The 17366-nt window shown below is 43.1% G+C and overlaps 1 protein-coding gene across 3 annotated transcripts in view; it reads right to left on the bottom strand.

The window, feature by feature from the left end:
* Nucleotides 1-17366, bottom strand: part of LOC113837458 (adenylate cyclase type 8) — a 210738-nt gene that overhangs the window by 94192 nt on the left and 99180 nt on the right. For all 3 annotated transcript variants that reach the window (XM_035449645.1, XM_035449646.1, XM_035449647.1), the window contains exon 6: nt 1844-2002. In XM_035449645.1, coding sequence (XP_035305536.1) covers nt 1844-2002 — 159 coding nt within the window. The remainder of the gene's footprint in view (nt 1-1843; nt 2003-17366) is intronic.

Below are 17366 nucleotides of genomic sequence, written 5' to 3'. Positions count from 1 at the left end.
TGCCCCCTCTGACCACTGAACCCATCTGTCAGATTCCTGCTTTCTGGGAAGAACAGTTCATTGCAGAAATAAACAAAACCACAGATGGTGCATTTCTGCCCATTTAGGGCACACTCTCCAAATTTATCGATTGAGTTCGAGTTGGAGATAATCAAGAAAATGCGTGAAAGCAGCCTGGTTTCTCTGCTGCATAAATCCAAAATGTTTCTATGGTATTTTCCTGGAAGCACAGGAACTCATATTCCACAAACAGGAGCTCCGAGCAGCTCTCTAAGATCAAGATTTAAACACCAGAAGACACTGCCTTCTCCTCTTAGGCAAACATGAGCTTCCTAGGAGGACTTTGTAAAGTCTGAAACTGATTTCCGTTTTAAAATAACCATAATAAATACTAGCTTCCCTTGGCATTTCATCTGGATGCTGCATCATCTCAGTCTGCTCTGTGTTCATACTTGCCTAAGTTAAGTGAGTTCATGTTTTTAGTAGATAAAGGGATCTTAGCCTCCCATTTAAAGCCAATTCTATCAAAGTTCTGATCAGTATGCACCGGGATGCTTTTTGATAGATACTAGGGTTCTGAGGGTTTGTCTTGGAAGTCTTTGCTGTTAACGTGGGCTTTGAAGTGAGGCCTTTACAGAGATGATGGTCCAGTGACTTGGTTTTCCTCTAAGGACTTGAATCTGTGCTCAGGGAATAGTCCCACGTGCTGCCTGTCTGCTAAGCCTGGCGTTTTCTTGTAATACAACCATGATAGTTACGGTAGTAAATATAATCTAACCATCTTGTAGTATTCTCCCTACCTAAATGCTATCCTTGCTGCCAAAGATTTGCTTTTCTTCATAGGATTTGTTTTCTCCCATAACCCTAGGGAACAAGCATTTTTCCCTCACCTCCTTTTGTCTCTTCCTTTTTTTTTCTTTCATTCTCCACCTACCTCGTCTTTTTGATTTTCTTTCTCCTTCTGTTGGTGATAAGACTGGCCCAAAGAAAATGAATGAGTACCGCCCTATCATGGTAGAAGTGTTTGGTGGAGACAGGATGTCATCTTTCAGGATCTCTCTAAGATCTTGTGACTGAATAACTACTACCAGCACAGTCATAATTAGTGCCTCATTAGCATGGAAGGAGGATTTTGTATATGTTGTTCCACATGACCAATAGCTCACAAACAGCAGTCTTTGAGAAATATGGAGACCAGCTGATCACAGTTACCAAGACGCTTGTTAGAAAGGCGTGTTGCTTAGGTCCCAGACCAGACACACAGATTTGGAAATCCTGAGGGTGAAACCCAGAGATCTGTGTACTACTTTAGTTCTGTTTTTCAGGACACTACTCTATTCAGAGGTTCAGTACCAACCAGTCTTGCCAACCAGAGTTGGAATGTAGATGAGTTTTCAAAGAAAACAATGAATTTTTTTGGAATGGACTCTACTGTCACGTATACATTGGCAATCAATAGGTTTTAGTCTTGGCTGCCCATTAGAATTGATTTAGAAACTAAAAATTGATGCTACAAGGATTTCACTTTAGATGAACCAATGTAAGTTCTGGTCCTGAGTGTTTTATAATGCTGTGATTATAATATGTAGCCAAGTCAAAGAACTGAGGCTTTGCGTGAAGAGACATAAGCACCTCATCAGCCTCATTGCTTCATCATGTTTTGTCATCCCTGGGGTATTTCCTTAGAGTTTTCAGGCCAGTACTGCATGCTGCTTTAAAATCTGACCTCGTCCTGAACAACTGCTTCCTAGATTTTTATCTTTGAACTCTGTACACAGAAAACCTGGTATCACAAGGTTAGACAATGAAAAAGTTAGGCAAGAAAGGGCTTTGCTTTGCTTACCCAGGGATTCCTCCAGATTCGAGTTTGTTTGCAATGTCCACATCCCAAGACCAGACATCAAACTGCCATTTCCTCAGGCCCAACACACCGCATAGCACGGAGCCCGAATGGATTCCAATTCTCATGTCAACGTCATGCTTTGTTCTGGATCTCACATACCTGTTGAGAGATGAGTGGAGAGACAGACTAATTAGGCCAGGATGACCATCAGCGGTTCAAGGTGGGAGACCCAGAACTGTCTACTCCGTCAATTTATCTTTTATGTGAATACTGCCACTTCTTTCTTGAAACTTTCTGGGGTTTTCTGATAACTGGAAGGATTCTGTTCTTGTCTGAAAACCCCAAGATTTGAGCCATACTCTTTAAACCTCTTATTGACCTACTCCTTAAACTTATTTTTTAGCTTTAGTTTCTGGAAATGACACCAACAGTTTTTGTACCCAACTGTGAATAAACTTGAGGTAGATTGTTAGCACTGCCCTTCAGTGCATGTGCTATTTCCAATAAAAACTTTATGGTTTTCTTCTTACAAGGCTTCTGTGAACACTATCCTTCAATCAAGCCTCATGCAGAGTCTGAGATCCCCACCTCTGCTGTTGGATATGACCTCCAGCTATTCCTTACAAATAAAAAGATGATCTCATCACCCCATCATTTCCTAGTTGAAACCCTTCAAGACTCCTTAAAACCATAGCCTCTGAAATATAGGACTTGCAACCCCAGGACCCATCTAGTTTACTTATGAAGAGTCAGGAAAGATGTTGGTCTTAACCTTGAAAGGGCTTACTAAGATTCAATTTTAGCACCGTACAGGATACATTCTGAGTTGTCTTTTGTGGAAATTGAAGAAAGAAGCAGAGGATTGATGGGGAAAGTACTTCTGTGTATGTTTATCTTAGTGATTGTTAAATAAAATACTGTTTGGCCAATGAGACAACAAGTAGACAGGACTAGGAGTCAAAGAGGTTTCTGGGAAATGTAGAAGTGCTGATCCAGGCAGGAAGTGACATAGCAAGGAGACTCATATTTAAGAAAAGGAGAAACAGCAAGCGTCCCTCTTTTCCCCTCCACTCCTGCTCCAGCAGCACAATGTGATCCTCCGGCAAGGAGGGACGCCAATAAGGTGTCTGATAATATAAGTCTTATAAAATGTATAGATGTATGATAATTAAGACTGAGCTAACAGATGAGAATCCTAGTCATTGGCCAAGCAGCATTGTACCTAATACAAGTTTCTGTGTATTCATTTGGGCCTAACTCGGGCGGGCGGCTGGCATAAAGCTCACACGTGGCGGCATTTGGCAGAAAGATTTATCTTAACAGAGGATGATGCTTCCAGGGTAGGACTTTCTTTGGGTACAACTGTTCATCATGTTTACAGGAATCTTATCGTCAAACACAAGCTATATATGTTAGTGTTCAGGCTTGTGTACTGGCCTGCCCTTGGGGTTCTGACAGGATACACCCTCAGCTGCAGCCACTAAGAGCACCACCTGTGCACATTCACTATATTCCCTTTCAAAAGGCCCCACCCACCTCCTATCCTCCAATATCTCTCTCCCTCTCTGTCTGTCTGTCGTCCCCCCCATCTTTGTCTCTTTCGTCTCCCCTGCTGCTCCTGTCCTGGAGGTCAGTCTCCTCCTTCCCCTTCCCTAATAGAAATCCCCTCTGCTTGAACCCTGTCATGTGGCGTCTTTCTCTTGAGCACTGCTTTTCTTAAACCACAACAATATAATTTATCAAAATCTTTGCATTGAACATCTACCACTCGGCTTAAAACTATATTCAAAATAAAGAGTTTTGGTGATGAAGTGTGGGCCCATTTACTAATGATATAAAAATGCATTGTCGTCTAAGGAGGTTGTAAGAATAACTTACAGATGTCAAGGTAGAAGAAAATTTACCAGTCAGACTTACGTGACATCTTGTTATGACTGATAAATGCCATGACAGCCAAGGGTGTGAGTCTGTGAGATCTGTCCGCTTCTGCAAGGTACAGATATAGCTCTGGTAGCCTTTAAAGCTGGGTATAAAAAATTTAAAATTGGAACCTGACTTTGACCTTAAGGTATAACAGATTATAGGGGGTCTGAATGATGATGGGTTGGCTTAACAGTTTTGTTTTGTTTTTGACTTTATGGCAATGCACATTTCTTTTTGTTCATTATTGACTAGAAACTCCACTTTGAGTTCCGAATGTCAGTATTTATTTCTGGGTCAGGGATGTGTACCAGCACAATCCCTTCAATGCTAGGCACGGGCAGTGAGAAGCAGCCCCCATTCAGACATGGGATCCCAACAGTAAACAGCTAATCCTCAGAGGTGTAAAACAGCTGTGGTATCTGGCAGGTGAGGAAATTGAAATGCATTTTCAATTTGTTATAGTTTCAAGGTTTCTTGAGATGGGACCCTATTCTGTCCTGGGGGGACAAATTTTGTACAAATTTGTACAAAAGCTTGACAATGCTATATTCAAACTCACTGCTCTCACTAAAAACTGGGAAAACAAAAAATATTTTGAATTATAAGCACATTTAAAAGCATTGTTCATTTAGTGTTGCTCCTATGTGTTTAGAGCTGGGTTCTTAGAATTGATTAGCCTATCAGAAAGGTTTTGTCTCTGGTGAGACCGCTTTTCTCTCTCTCGACAAGTATTAGCTGCCTGCTACTCTTCATTTAAGTTGACACATGTGCAACACAACTTATATACTCAAGGTCAGGAAACATTGCATAACGGGGGAATGGGATGTCAGTAGTGAAATAGAGTTTCTTAACTGTGATCCTTGAATATGGACAATGAATGGTTCCTTCCAATTTTTTCACTGTCCCAAAACAGATATGAATTGTAAGTGAAAGAAATCTGCTATTCAAACCACAGAGCTGTTGGGAGATATTTGCTATTGTTCCGTCTGGAGAAAAATCTACTGTAGCCAGACCTCCAGCTTTGGAAGCATGAGTTTATTAAGTATGCAGCAAGCATAATTAAAAGAAGAAATGGCAAGTAGCAGTTAGATCAGATCATCATGTTGGGTGCTTGCAACACCCAGAGAAATCCCTTGAAGGCAGTCAGCTGGAGCTCCCAGTTGAGAATGCTGGGCAGAGCAGAGAGAGTTCCCTGCAGTTAAGGCTTTCCAGTAAAAGAACAAATAACAAGCAGCACATAGGCAGTAAAATGTCATCAAATTGGGCGCTTGCACCATCTAGCAAAAATGACTGGGGGGTCCCTGTTGAAATTGCCGAGCTCCAGTCCCCGAGTGAGGATTTCTGAGTGAGGCAGAGAATTCTCTCCACATCTGAGCTTCCTGCATCTTGTTCCCACAGCAGATACACCTTTTAGGCATTCCTACTCTTAAGGTGGGAACTTTTTTTTTAATATCCTCAGCTGTTGTTTTTTTCTCCTTCTTCCTTGTTCCAGGGTGAGGGGCCCAGCCGGCTCCTGGACAAGGGATCTCAGAGAACATTTGCAGTAAACATGCTTAGGTCTGAAACAACAACAGGGTCTGCCTCTTGTTCTCAGCATAAGATCTCAGCAAATGCAAACCACCATCACATGACCATTTAGCCGTTGTAATTTATATTACGATTATTTCAGCATAAATTGCACTATCCTGATGGGTCAACCATCTGTCTAAAGTTAACATCTTTCTCATTACATGTTTGTTACCATGGCTTAAGGGTTAGTATCATGGACTCCGCTAACACCAGTTTACTGAGTTTGTATCTTAATCTGCCCATCACTGGCTGCATTCCCTTGAGAAAACTTACTCCTTTGTCCTACAACTCTAAGATGTGAGTAGTAACAGAATTTTCAAGAGTGTGTGTGTGTGTGTGTGTGTGTGTGTGTGAGAGAGAGAGAGAGAGAGAGAGAGAGAGAGAGAGAGAGAGAGAGAGAGAGAGAGAGAAATGAGAGAGAGAGAGAGAGAGAGAGAGAGAGAGAGAGAGAGAGAGAGAGAGAGACTGTGCTTGGAATACTAAGAACAGCTTGGTTTCTGATTGCACTGCAGCCAGGAAAGTGAGTGGGTTTTTGTGTAGCCACAGAGTTGGTAAGCAGGATTCCAGCACAAAACTGGTGCTGCCAGAGACTCTTCAAGAAAATATAACCCCTGCCTCCCTGGTAGGACCAACTGGGGAGATAGCCTAGGATGACCTAGAGGTTCTGTGACTGTAAAATGAAGCTGTGTCTGCTTTGCTGTGAGCCCCAAAGAGAATAACAGATGCTGAAGCATTTTGCCTGTGAATATGAAGGAGTATTATACAGCACGCTGTGCTAATGTCATTAGGTAACTGACACTATGCAGGAGTGCACTGGAGTGTCTTAATGAAAAGAGAAATTTTTCATTTTTTTCTACAAGTTCAAAGTCATAAGGACACTTAGCATTTCCTTACTGCGTTGCTTCTGTTTTGTTCTGTCTGGGGCTTGATTTAAAAGAAGCTGAGAACAAAACTATGTAGACGTTAACAACGCATAACGCACAGCATAGATCCACCAAAACAGTGCTTCAAGACCAGATCTTGGTGGAGGCCTGTGGGACTTCTCAGAGTAACAAAGGAAGTTGGGGGCAGCGCTCGCTCAGCCCTCTCAGAGAGGAACCCTGTCAGCCCTAATGAAGAGCCAAGTGACCACAGCTGTCTTGTATCATCAACACCTGTACAGCTGTCTTCTCCAATGCCTGTGCCTAATATCAAGTCCTTGGGTTTGGGATAGAGAGTGAACTTCCCTCAGCCCATGTGTCTCCTTAGTCCCGCTGAGAGGCGTGGGATATGCTTTCCTACTAACTAGCCGTGGCTCTTAGGACAGGACCACTCATCTCTGAGTTTGTTTTCACTCGTGCAATGGAAAGGAGGACGAGGCCTTTACAGAGAGGTAAAGATGGCTCATGTGAACATGTGGCCGGAAGGCTTAGCCTGGTTCATGCTGAACACTCAGCATTAGCTACCAATTTCTCTAAAGGATACCCGTTTTTAGTTACGTGCTCACAGTCAGACCAATACAAAGTTGTGGACTAGAAGAGGCAGAGGGGGAGGGAGGTCTCACGTTGAGTTTCTCTTTGAAACCAGACGGTTTGGGGGGGATGAAGTGAGAGCAATGGTCCATTCATTTCTGTCCCTGGTCGTGAAGGTGTATGGTAGGTACTGTCTCATCTCATGGGACTGTGAGCGACTCAGTTAGGGGGCTGTATGTCTGAGTTAGCCATCCTTTGTTGACACAGCTCATGAAAATGAGCTATGCTGTGATGGGGGGAAGTACTTCTGTGTATGTTTATCTTTTTCATTGTTAAATAAAATACTGTTTGGCCAATGAGACAGCAAGTAGACGGGACTAGGAGTCAAAGAGGATTCTGGGAAATGTAGTAGAGAAGTGCTGATCCAGACAGGAAGTGACATAGCAAGGAGACTCATATTTAAGCAAGGAGAAACAGGAAGGGTCCCTTTTTCCCGCTCGCCTCCTCCAGTGGCAGGATGTGAGCCACCGACAAGGAGGGACGCCAATAAGGCGTCCGATAAGTCTTATAAAATATATAGATGTATGATAATTGAGACTGAGCTAGCAGATGAGAATCCTAGTCATTGGCCAAGCAGCATTTGTACCTAATACAAGTTTCTGTGTATTTATTTGGGCCTAATTTGGGCGGGCAGCTGGCATAAAGCATACACGTGGCGGTGGGGCTCAGTGGCTTATAGCGGAAAGATTTATCGTAACAATTCTGGATACTTGATTTCTATCCAGAAGGGACACAAACCCAATGTTGTAGGATGGGGGCTTGGTGTGGGAGGACATGATACTGTTAGGTAATATTATTTGTTTCTTAATGCCTCTCAGTATTAATTAGCCTTCCTTCTCCAAGTATTCAGATTCCCTTCTGGGAACTGTGTAATTACCACAGCAGGTAGGAGTCATTCAGCATGCCTTGTAGGTCACACTGGCCATGCAGGATGGCCTATTGCTTCTATATTTCCGTTTAAAACCCTAAAAGTCTGCACTCATATGTGGATTTTAGACAGAGTGAAGGATTACCAGCCTACAATCCACACTGCCAGAGAAGCTAGAAAACAGGGAAGACCCTAAGAGAGACATACATGGTCCCCTGGAGAAGGGGAAAGGGACAAGATCTCCTGAGCAAATTGGGAGCAAGGGAGGTAGGGGGAGGGAGCTAGGAGAATGAGAAGGGGAGAAGAGGAAGGGTAAGGAGGACCTGAGGGAGCAGAAAGGTTGAGTCAGGCAAAGAATAGAAGAAAACAAGAATGGAGATACCATAATAGACGGAGACATTTTAGGTTTACAGAGAAATCAGGCACTAGGGAAATGTCTGCAGAGCTACAAAGATGACACCAGCTAACAATCTAAGCAATAGAGGAGAGGCTCCCTTAAATGCCCTCCCCTGATAATGAGATTGATGACTGACTAATATGCCACCTGATAGCCCTCATCCAGCACCTGGTGGAAGTAGAAGCAGACACCCACAACTAATCACTGAACTGAACTGGAATCCAGTTGCAGAGAAGAACGAGTGATAGGCAAAGGGGTCCAGACCAGCTGGTGAAACCCACAGAAACAGCTGACCTGAACAATGGGGAGCTCTTGTTCCCCAGACTGATAGCTGGGATACCAGCATGGGACTGACCCAGACCTCAGGAACATGGATTTCAGCAAGGAAACCTCAGAAATCTATGAGACTTCCTGTAGTAGTTCAGTACTTATCCCTAGCATAGGTGTGGACTTTGGGAGCCCAATCCACATACAGGGACACTCCCTGAGCCAAGACACATGGGGGTGGGCTTAGGCCCTATCCAAAAGGATACGATAGACTCTGATGAACCCTTATGGAAGGCTTTACCCTCCCTGGGGAGCAGAAAGGATATGTGATAGCTAGGGTATTAGTTGGGGGGAGTGGGAACTGGGATTGACATGTAAAACAATCTTGTTTCTAATTTAAATTAAAAAAATAAAGAAAAAAATCCCTAAATGCTTCTGAGATGAAAAACAGTTTCTTATACGTAAACCCAGAAAGCTTCATGGAGCTATACTTTCCAAGGTGTGCTGGATAATGATCAAAGATAAAATCGAGTTTCATTTCTATGATTTAATGTGTTATTAGTCAGCTCATGATGCTATAACAATGTGACTCAGACAGTAATCATAAAAAAGAGAAGAAAATTTATTCCTTCCAGTTCTGGAGGCTAGTTGTCAGGGATGCAGTGTAGGGGGGCTGTAGGGAAGGCCTCCTGTTTTGCAGATGCCAGCCTTCTTGCTGTGTGCTGATACGGTGGTGAGACTCTATCAATAGTTCTCCAGTGTGCATTCTTACAAGGGAACTAGTCCACCAGCACAGACTGCCTTTAGTCTAACCAGTGATGAGAGTTGTCCTGTCTATGTTTCTCTTTTTGGTTAATGAATAAAACACTCTTTGGCCAATGAGGCAGGAAGATAAGCAGGACTAGGAGACAGGGAGAATTCTGGGAAAAGTAGGCAGAGAGGACCCACAACACAGTCACTATGTCGATTGCAAAGGAGTAACAGGACCCTTCTCCGGTAAGATAAGACCACGTGGAAACACTTAGATTAATAGAAAGGGGTTAATAATTAAGTCAGAGCTAGCCAATAAGAAGCCCTAGCCATCAGCCAACAGTTTAATATAGCATCCGTGTGTTCATTTGTGGCTGAGAAGGGCGGTGGGACCCTGCTGGGCCAGAAAACTTTAATCAATAAACCAGCTCCTGGAAGCCACATCTTCAGCTATTTGGGGTTTGGCTTTCAGCATGAGTTCAAGGGGGGGGGGGTATGCAACATTCAGTATGCTCTGGTGTGTTTTCTTAAATTAAGTAGTAAAACCCATTTTGGAAATCATCTTATAAATTATATTTTTATGGTAGATGCCTTCCATTTTATCCATATTATAATTTTAATACTTTTTACTTAATAACAATGAAAATGACTGTAACTAAACTTTGACAATACAAATAGTAACTTATAGCTGTAGGAGAGGTGTAGCTTTCAAAATTAGGGAGAATGGAACAAATAATTTATACATTTCTGTTCCAAGAACCAGAATCAAACTCTTCCATTAGACATCTCAGATCCAATGCCACAGCAAGTGTGTTCCACACATCATGAGACTCAGGAGGTGTGCCACAAAAACAAAAAATTCAAAAAATTCAAAAAAACTTGAATTTGAAGGACTTGCCAGTACTTCATATCTAAACTGGTAAGGTGATTTTAATCTAAGCTCTAATCTTGCCCTTTTGTTGGGTTTTAAAATGCCCTAGACACTCAACAATCCTGGCTAATACACAGTCTGGTAAGTGTTAAGCAAGGATCAAAAATCCATGAATATATTACTTATTCTAACTCATATATGTCTACCAACCTAGTTTCTCTCTCTCTCTCTCTTACACACACACACACACACTCACAATGTAGGCTGCGATGGACTATGTGTAGACAAGTTGTAAGAGATGAAATAAGGCTCCATTGTGGTTAAGATTTTCCTGATATGTAATCAGGTCTGTTGTTGAGGACTGATGTGTCCCTCCCTCACATTCTGTAGAACACTGAATTTGAGGGTCAGACACAGAGTCCTGCTGAGAAATGTCTCACAAACATCTCTGGGGAACAGAATATGATTTATAAAGTTTGCCAATTACTGTGGTGTAAACATTCTTCTCCTGTCTGATTTGGAGCACCCATCCTGATGTCATCTGGCACATAAATTCCTGCAAGCCTAAGAACTGGTTTCTGTAAACAGGCAGGGCCTGGCCCAACTTAGCAGGATTTGGTGGGTTCCTCCTTCACTTCTGTGTAGGGAGCTGTGATGATTGCAATCCGCTTGAAGCTTGGAGTGGGCACTAATAAACCCTGTCTGCTTGTGCTACTTGGTAGCTGGTGTTCTGGACATTATAGACCCTGTTTGCTTATGCTACTACTTGCCGTCTTGGTACCCTGTGCTCTGCTTGCTGCTGTTCATTCAGAGAGCTATAGTCACTAAAAAAGCAAAACCGTTTGCCCTAGATGTATTTCAGTCCTTTATTTCATATGCACTTCTGCAAAGTCATAGCATTCTCTGTGCCAAGCACTGCTAATGTAAACTATAGTGTCTAGCTGGCTCCCGTTTCTCTAGCCTGCAGGCATAACAGAATTTCTCTAACAATTTTCCTGCCTTTGGGCTCCTGTCCTTGGTTCTGCCCCAGACAAGCTGTGTGTCTTTTGTCCGGAGATCACTTGCTTGTTTGTATGCTATCACAGCTTCGGTTTGACCTGGAAACCGAAGAAAATAATAGTTTCTCATGTGGCTTCTGTGTTAACTGAAATAAGGTGTTAAGGTTATTCCATATAATGCCTACAGATGAGTTTTGTTGCGTCTGAGTACTAGATAGATGCTTAATGCCATTCAAATGACTGAATCTTAACAGGGGTGCAGGTTTATGGCTGCTATTTAGGGCTAATCTCAATCATTGGTTGGATTAGATTAGGTAACCCCTACCTAGCCCAGGGAATTAACGAGGGGGACGCTTAGGCATTGCCAGTAGGGATTAACTGAGGGGATGGGTTCTGAATATGGGTGGCAGCATCCTGTGTGCTGTGATCCCAAACTAAACAACAAGGAGAAAGCTAGATAAGTAGCAGAATTCATCTCTTCCTGCTTCTTGATCTGCCCAGAGAGAGGGCAAACAGCCTCATGCTCCTGGCACCATGGTTGGCCAGGTGTCATGGACTGCAGGCAAATACAACCTCCTGCCAGGTGTTTCATAAAAGCAAGAGAAAACCAACAATGCAGCCACATGTAGTGACATTTTCAAAGAGGATGAGGAAGGGGCTTTAGAATGATGGGCCGGGGGAGAAACAGAGAAAAAGCATGTGTGTGAGAGAGACAGGCAGACATAGAAATAGAGGGGTGGAGAGAGGGAGAGAACAGAAAGATGAAGTAAAAAGGGAGAAGGGGTGGCAACAGGAGACAGAGGGAGGGAGGAGGAGTAGAGAGAAAGGAAAGGGGGAGCTGAGAGACACACTTTGGCATTCTTCCTTAAGTTTTGGGAGACACGGTGATTCCTGCTTTTCAGTCCTTGTCCTACAGGGTTGCTTGGCAGAGCAATCCGGCTACAAGGATTGGGACCTTTGCTCTAAATGAGCTGCTGGAGAAACGTGTTGGCTACTTAGCATTCTGGAGCCTCTGCTGTGGCTTTTTAGCGGTTGCATTGAAAAGACTCCGCTCTGCAAATTTCATTAAGATTCATCAAGGACACCTTTTATAGCTCATTAATAAAAGCATTGCAGGGAGCAGAGCCCACTGTCTCCTCAGCTAGTAAGGTACCACCACATAGACCCAGGGTGTGCCAGAAAGATCCGTCTGGAGCCACTTTTCAATCTACGTAACAGAGACTATTGCCTAAACCCATTTTAATTAATTGGCTTTTCTGAACAGACATGCATGAGATGGTACTGAATGCTTCATTAGGAACAACGGTTATATTCAGCCCCTTCCCTCCCCGCCATTAACAACCCAAGTGCTTGTGTCTAAAGTCAAGTGTTTTCAACAGAATGTGTTTGCTAAGAGGTTATTTTGACTAGGGCTTACTCTCATGCTATTCTTGGATGTTTACTGAGTTTTTCCATTAATATTAGTTCCACTATTTTTTTCAGAAATGGGTATGGAGTCTCCTAAGGTATTCTTTGATCTCTTAGGTATTGGTGGCAGATTCTGAGTGTGGGGAGCAACATGCAGGGCTGAGAGGTAGACACCATGTTGGTTATGACTGTGGATGACTCCAGATTGGCAGCCCTGTCCTCCCACTGGCTAGTTGTGCGAGTGTGAGCCATATTCTGACCTCGGTGTGTACTGTTTCCCTCACTTGCCAAGTGGAACTTATTTCTAGGGCATCCATTTAGGTGGCATGAGGCCATTCAGCAGACCCAATTTTCTATGGCTTACACTGATGCCCACAGTGGCTCTGACTACACTGCCCAGCACATAGAGTGCTTCAATATTTTACCTGCCACTCCCTATTAACTCCTAGGGTTTTTATGAAGACACAGGGGACTAACATACACAAAACCCTTTCCTCAGTGCTCAACGCATCCAAGGTGTCCAATAAACGCAAGTAACTGTCAGTGTTTTAAAAGCATTGGCTAGAAGGAATGACTTCTGTATCTGTGTTAAGGGGAATTTTCTACCACCCAGCTCAGGCCCATCTGCAAGAGTCTATTAGAAGTATCTCTATGGTGCTGGACACACGGCTCAGCAGTTAAGAGTGCATACTCTTCTTATAGAAGACTCATGATCAGTTCCCAGCACCCACGATAGAACTGCCTCTAACTCTAGCTACCGGACACCTGACTTCTGTTCTCAAAGATGCATATCCCCCACACAGATAATTTAAAATAGAGGAAATGTTAAGAGTATTTCTGTTGTGACAATATGCATGTCACCTATTAACCCATTTGGGGTTTCAAAGGAAAGCTCCTGTTAGAACCCATTGGTCTATATTTTGCATGGCAGGCCCTGGGACTCTTAAGTCACAATCTGTGACCACACAACTAATAAGAGGCAGAGATGGCAACAGATGAGTTCTGCTGCTGCAAATCCAGAGCTACCCACTTCAGGTAGCAGGTGCCCCTTTTCAGGAATTTTCACCACAATCACATCTAGCAATAAACCTCACCTTTCATGCAATGGGATCTTGGCTAAAAACATCAGAATAATGTCAACTAAGATACACTTATAATATCGTGTGATAGACATTTAAATATTGTCCCTTAGTTCATATCAGAGGTCCCAGCTTCTAGAGTTTCCATTCTTCCCCTTTCTTTCACAGCAATTTCCTTACATCAGGTTCTTCTGGCTCCTAAGCTGGTAGAAAAGTACCTCTCAACTGTTTCTCGGAGTCACCCGGAGTCAACTGGTATGGAAGTTATTCATATTCACAGATATCTTTTGATGCTGTTCTGGATTCTGTCATTTTCCCACAGTGCCTGTGACTTCACGTTGCCTGTAGGATAGATACATCCTAATGCTTTCTGTAGTTGTTCCATTGTTGGGTTTAGAATGCCAGTGATCACAAAGGTCCTCTGCATTGCTGGACATGCTCACATACATACATAAACACATAAGACATATATGCAAATACACTCTCACAGGGACACATTACATGTGTGTATGTCTGTATAGGTACACATACATGACATACGCAGGCAAATATATACATACACACCTACAGCCTTTATCATCTTCATGGTTACGATGATTCAATCTTCATGCCTCTGTCTCCAAAGGAGGGAAGCCTTTTTTGTTTGTTTTGTTAGAAGACCTATTGTAATTTAAAAATAAAAAGCTGTGTGTGTGTGTGTGTGTGTGTGTGAGAGAGAGAGAGAGAGAGAGAGAGAGAGAGAGAGAGAGAGAGAGAGAGAGAGAACTTGCCACAGGGTTAAAGTAGAGAGGTTTTTTTTTCTTAAATTAGGGAAAGGGATCATAAAAAGGGGAAACCGGGCGTTGGTGGCACGTGCCTTTAATCCCAGCACTCAGGAGGCAAAGGCAGGTGGATCTCTGTGAGTTCCAGGCCAGCCTGGTCTCCAGAGCGAGTGCCAGGACCGGCTCCAAAGCTACACAGAGAAACTCTGTCTCGAAAAACCAAAAAGGAAAAAAAGAAAAAAAAGAAAAAATAAAAAGGGGAAAGCGGAGGGGGAGACCAGCCTCTGGGGACAGGAGCAGCAGGAGAAAGGAAAGAGGGGCAGAGAGAGGGGGGGACAGAAAGACAGCGAGAAGGAGAGAAAGAAATAGAGAGGGAGAGGGATGGGAGGTTGGCAGGGCCCCTTTAAAAGGGAACTTGGTGAATGTGCGCAGGTGGCTGCAGCTGAGGGGTGTCCTGTCCGAACCCCAAGGACAGGCCAGTACAGACGCCTGAATACTAACATCTACTGTGCAGATACCTCAGTAAAAGCAGATGAAAGGGGAAACTCTTATTTTTATTTTTTTTCACCAGTAGAAATTCATGGTAACACATTTTGATTAAATGTGTAAGAAAAAAAAAGAAACCTGAGTATTATCTGCCAATGAAAATACAGGACCAAGTTCCTTTTAAACAGTGGGTTTAGGGACAAATATGAGCCATGTACTGCCTGGATACAGTCAACAGAAAGTTGGACTGGAGGTGGCGGTGTGTGCACCATCTCAGGAAACCTATCTGTTGGAGAATGTTCCAGAGAAGAGGACTACTTGTGAATGATATTCCTCCAAAACAATCCTGCATCAGGCATGTGGTCTGGGGTTACCAAGAACCCAAGCAGGCACTTCTAGCACCATCACCTTCCCACACCTTCTGCAGACACCATGGCACACGGGGTAGCAGCCACTGCTACCTTAGACTGGGTAGATGGAGAAAACAAATACCAAGGTGGTTTGGATCAAGGGTCATAGTTGTATCTTCAGTGGTGTCTAGCAAGAGTGCAAAGTTAGGGGAACTGGAACTATGGAGTGCTTGCCTTTCTGGTTCTGAGTAATCACCATCATTATCATCACCATCATCATCGTGTGTGTGTGTGTGTGTGTGTGTGTGTGTGTGTGTGTGTGTGTGTGTGTGTATGTGTGCGTGCTCTTGTGAGTGTGGGCACATTGGTGCCACAGTGCATGCCTGGAGGTCAGGTCACACAGCTTTATGAAGCTGTGTCTCGCATTCCTCTTTATGTTGGCTCCAGGAATTGAACTCAGATCACCAGGCTGACAAAGTAGCACCTTTAGGCACTGAAATATGCAGCCAGTTCTCCCTCAGTTACTTCGATTGTCTTGAGTCCTGCCTGCTGTGAATGTTTAAAATCAGTTTTAGTATATTTTATTTCTCATTTTCATTAGCAGACAAAATATGGGGTTCTTACTATATACAACATTGCCTTTATGTATACATCGTGGAATGATTGAACCCAGCTAACTGGCATGTTTTGTCTTATGTAGTTTTCATTTTTTTGGGGGGTGGGTTTCAAGACAAGGTTTCTCTTTGTAGCTTTGGAGCCTATCCTGGCACTCGCTCTGTAGACCAGACTGGCCTCAAACTCACAGAGATCCACCTGCCTCTGCCTCCCGAGTGCTGGGATTAAAGGTGTGCGCCACCAACACCCGGCATAGTTTTCATTTTTGTCATAAGAAAACCTCTATAAGCATTTTCAAGAATACAATATATAACTGATTGTGGTTATAGTGATGTACAGGGTCTTGGAGGGTTATTCTTGAAACTGAAAATTTCCACCCTTGAACTATAACCTCCCAGCTGCTACTCTCTTTGCTTCTGGGAAATCAGCTTGCCCAGAGAATTCAGTAATGAAATCCTACAGCAGTTATCACTTGATTCCTGATTATTTCACCTAACATGATGTCTTCCAGACTTAACTATGCTGTTAAAAATTACAGAAGGTCCTTTTTTATAGTTGAATAGTCAATCTGTGTGTGTGTGTGTGTGTGTGTGTGTGTGTGTGTGTGTGTGTGTATCACATTTATATGAAGCTCATACACATACACATATATTTCCCAGTTGGAACACACACACACACACACACACACACACACACACACACACACACACACACACACACACACACACACACACACACACACACACACACACACACACACTTTTCTTTGGAACAAGTATTTTGCTGTAGAATAAAGCAAATGCTTTATGTGTAAGTGATAGCTGGAAGGAGTAATCACGTCATCACAAAGCTAGTAACATGGATTTTCTTTTACATACACTGAAGTGTGAGTACTTTTAGCAGCCATCTCCCAGAGTGAAATATTTGTCAGTAGGGTGAGATTCTAGAAGCCTGGGCCCATTACAATGACACCTTGCCCCACTCCAGTGTTCCTGTTCATTCCTCTGTGCCACGGTTTCTTGTTAACCGAAGAATTAATGCTGGACCTCAAGTCTCCTACATTATAATCAAGGAGTTCTTTGGTTATTAATAGGCTCTGAGTCATGCAGTTAAAAAATATGCAACCAGTATAGTATGTCTTATCCAAAGGAAGTAGAAGTGGTGCTTAATAAGTGAGGGAAAGAGAATGCCCTTGAACCTTTCCAACTCATTTAAGTTCTGCTTCTCATTGTCCAACTCCAAAGCAGGAAAAAGCCTTACATTGGCCATCAGAAGGGCCAGGTACAAGGTTCTCTGCAGAAGGAGAAATGTGCATGATTCTAGCACGCCCAATTCCTTTGCAATGCCATCTCTACCTCACGCCTTCTGCTTAAGATTGAAATAGAGAGTCTTATGAAACATCAACAGTATTTTTTGTTATTTGGCTATGAGGTTCATATAGGAATAAGGCACAGATTTTTCAGAACTGATAGAGATTTCATGGATGTCTGGTCTGGCTTCTTCTCTTTATAATCAATAAATCCACGTGGTCTCTCTACAGCCATGCAGAGCCAAGGCTTTGAGAAAATGCATTCACACCTGCATTCCCAGGGTTGGATCCAAATGTGACTCATGAAAGTGCTCAATAAACCTTTGCATACAGAGTTATTGACGGACGGACAGGATAAGCAT

The sequence above is a fragment of the Cricetulus griseus genome, chromosome 10 (assembly GCF_003668045.3).
Source record: "Cricetulus griseus strain 17A/GY chromosome 10, alternate assembly CriGri-PICRH-1.0, whole genome shotgun sequence".
Taxonomy (NCBI): domain Eukaryota; kingdom Metazoa; phylum Chordata; class Mammalia; order Rodentia; family Cricetidae; genus Cricetulus; species Cricetulus griseus.
This window is presented reverse-complemented; position numbering and strand designations above follow the sequence as displayed.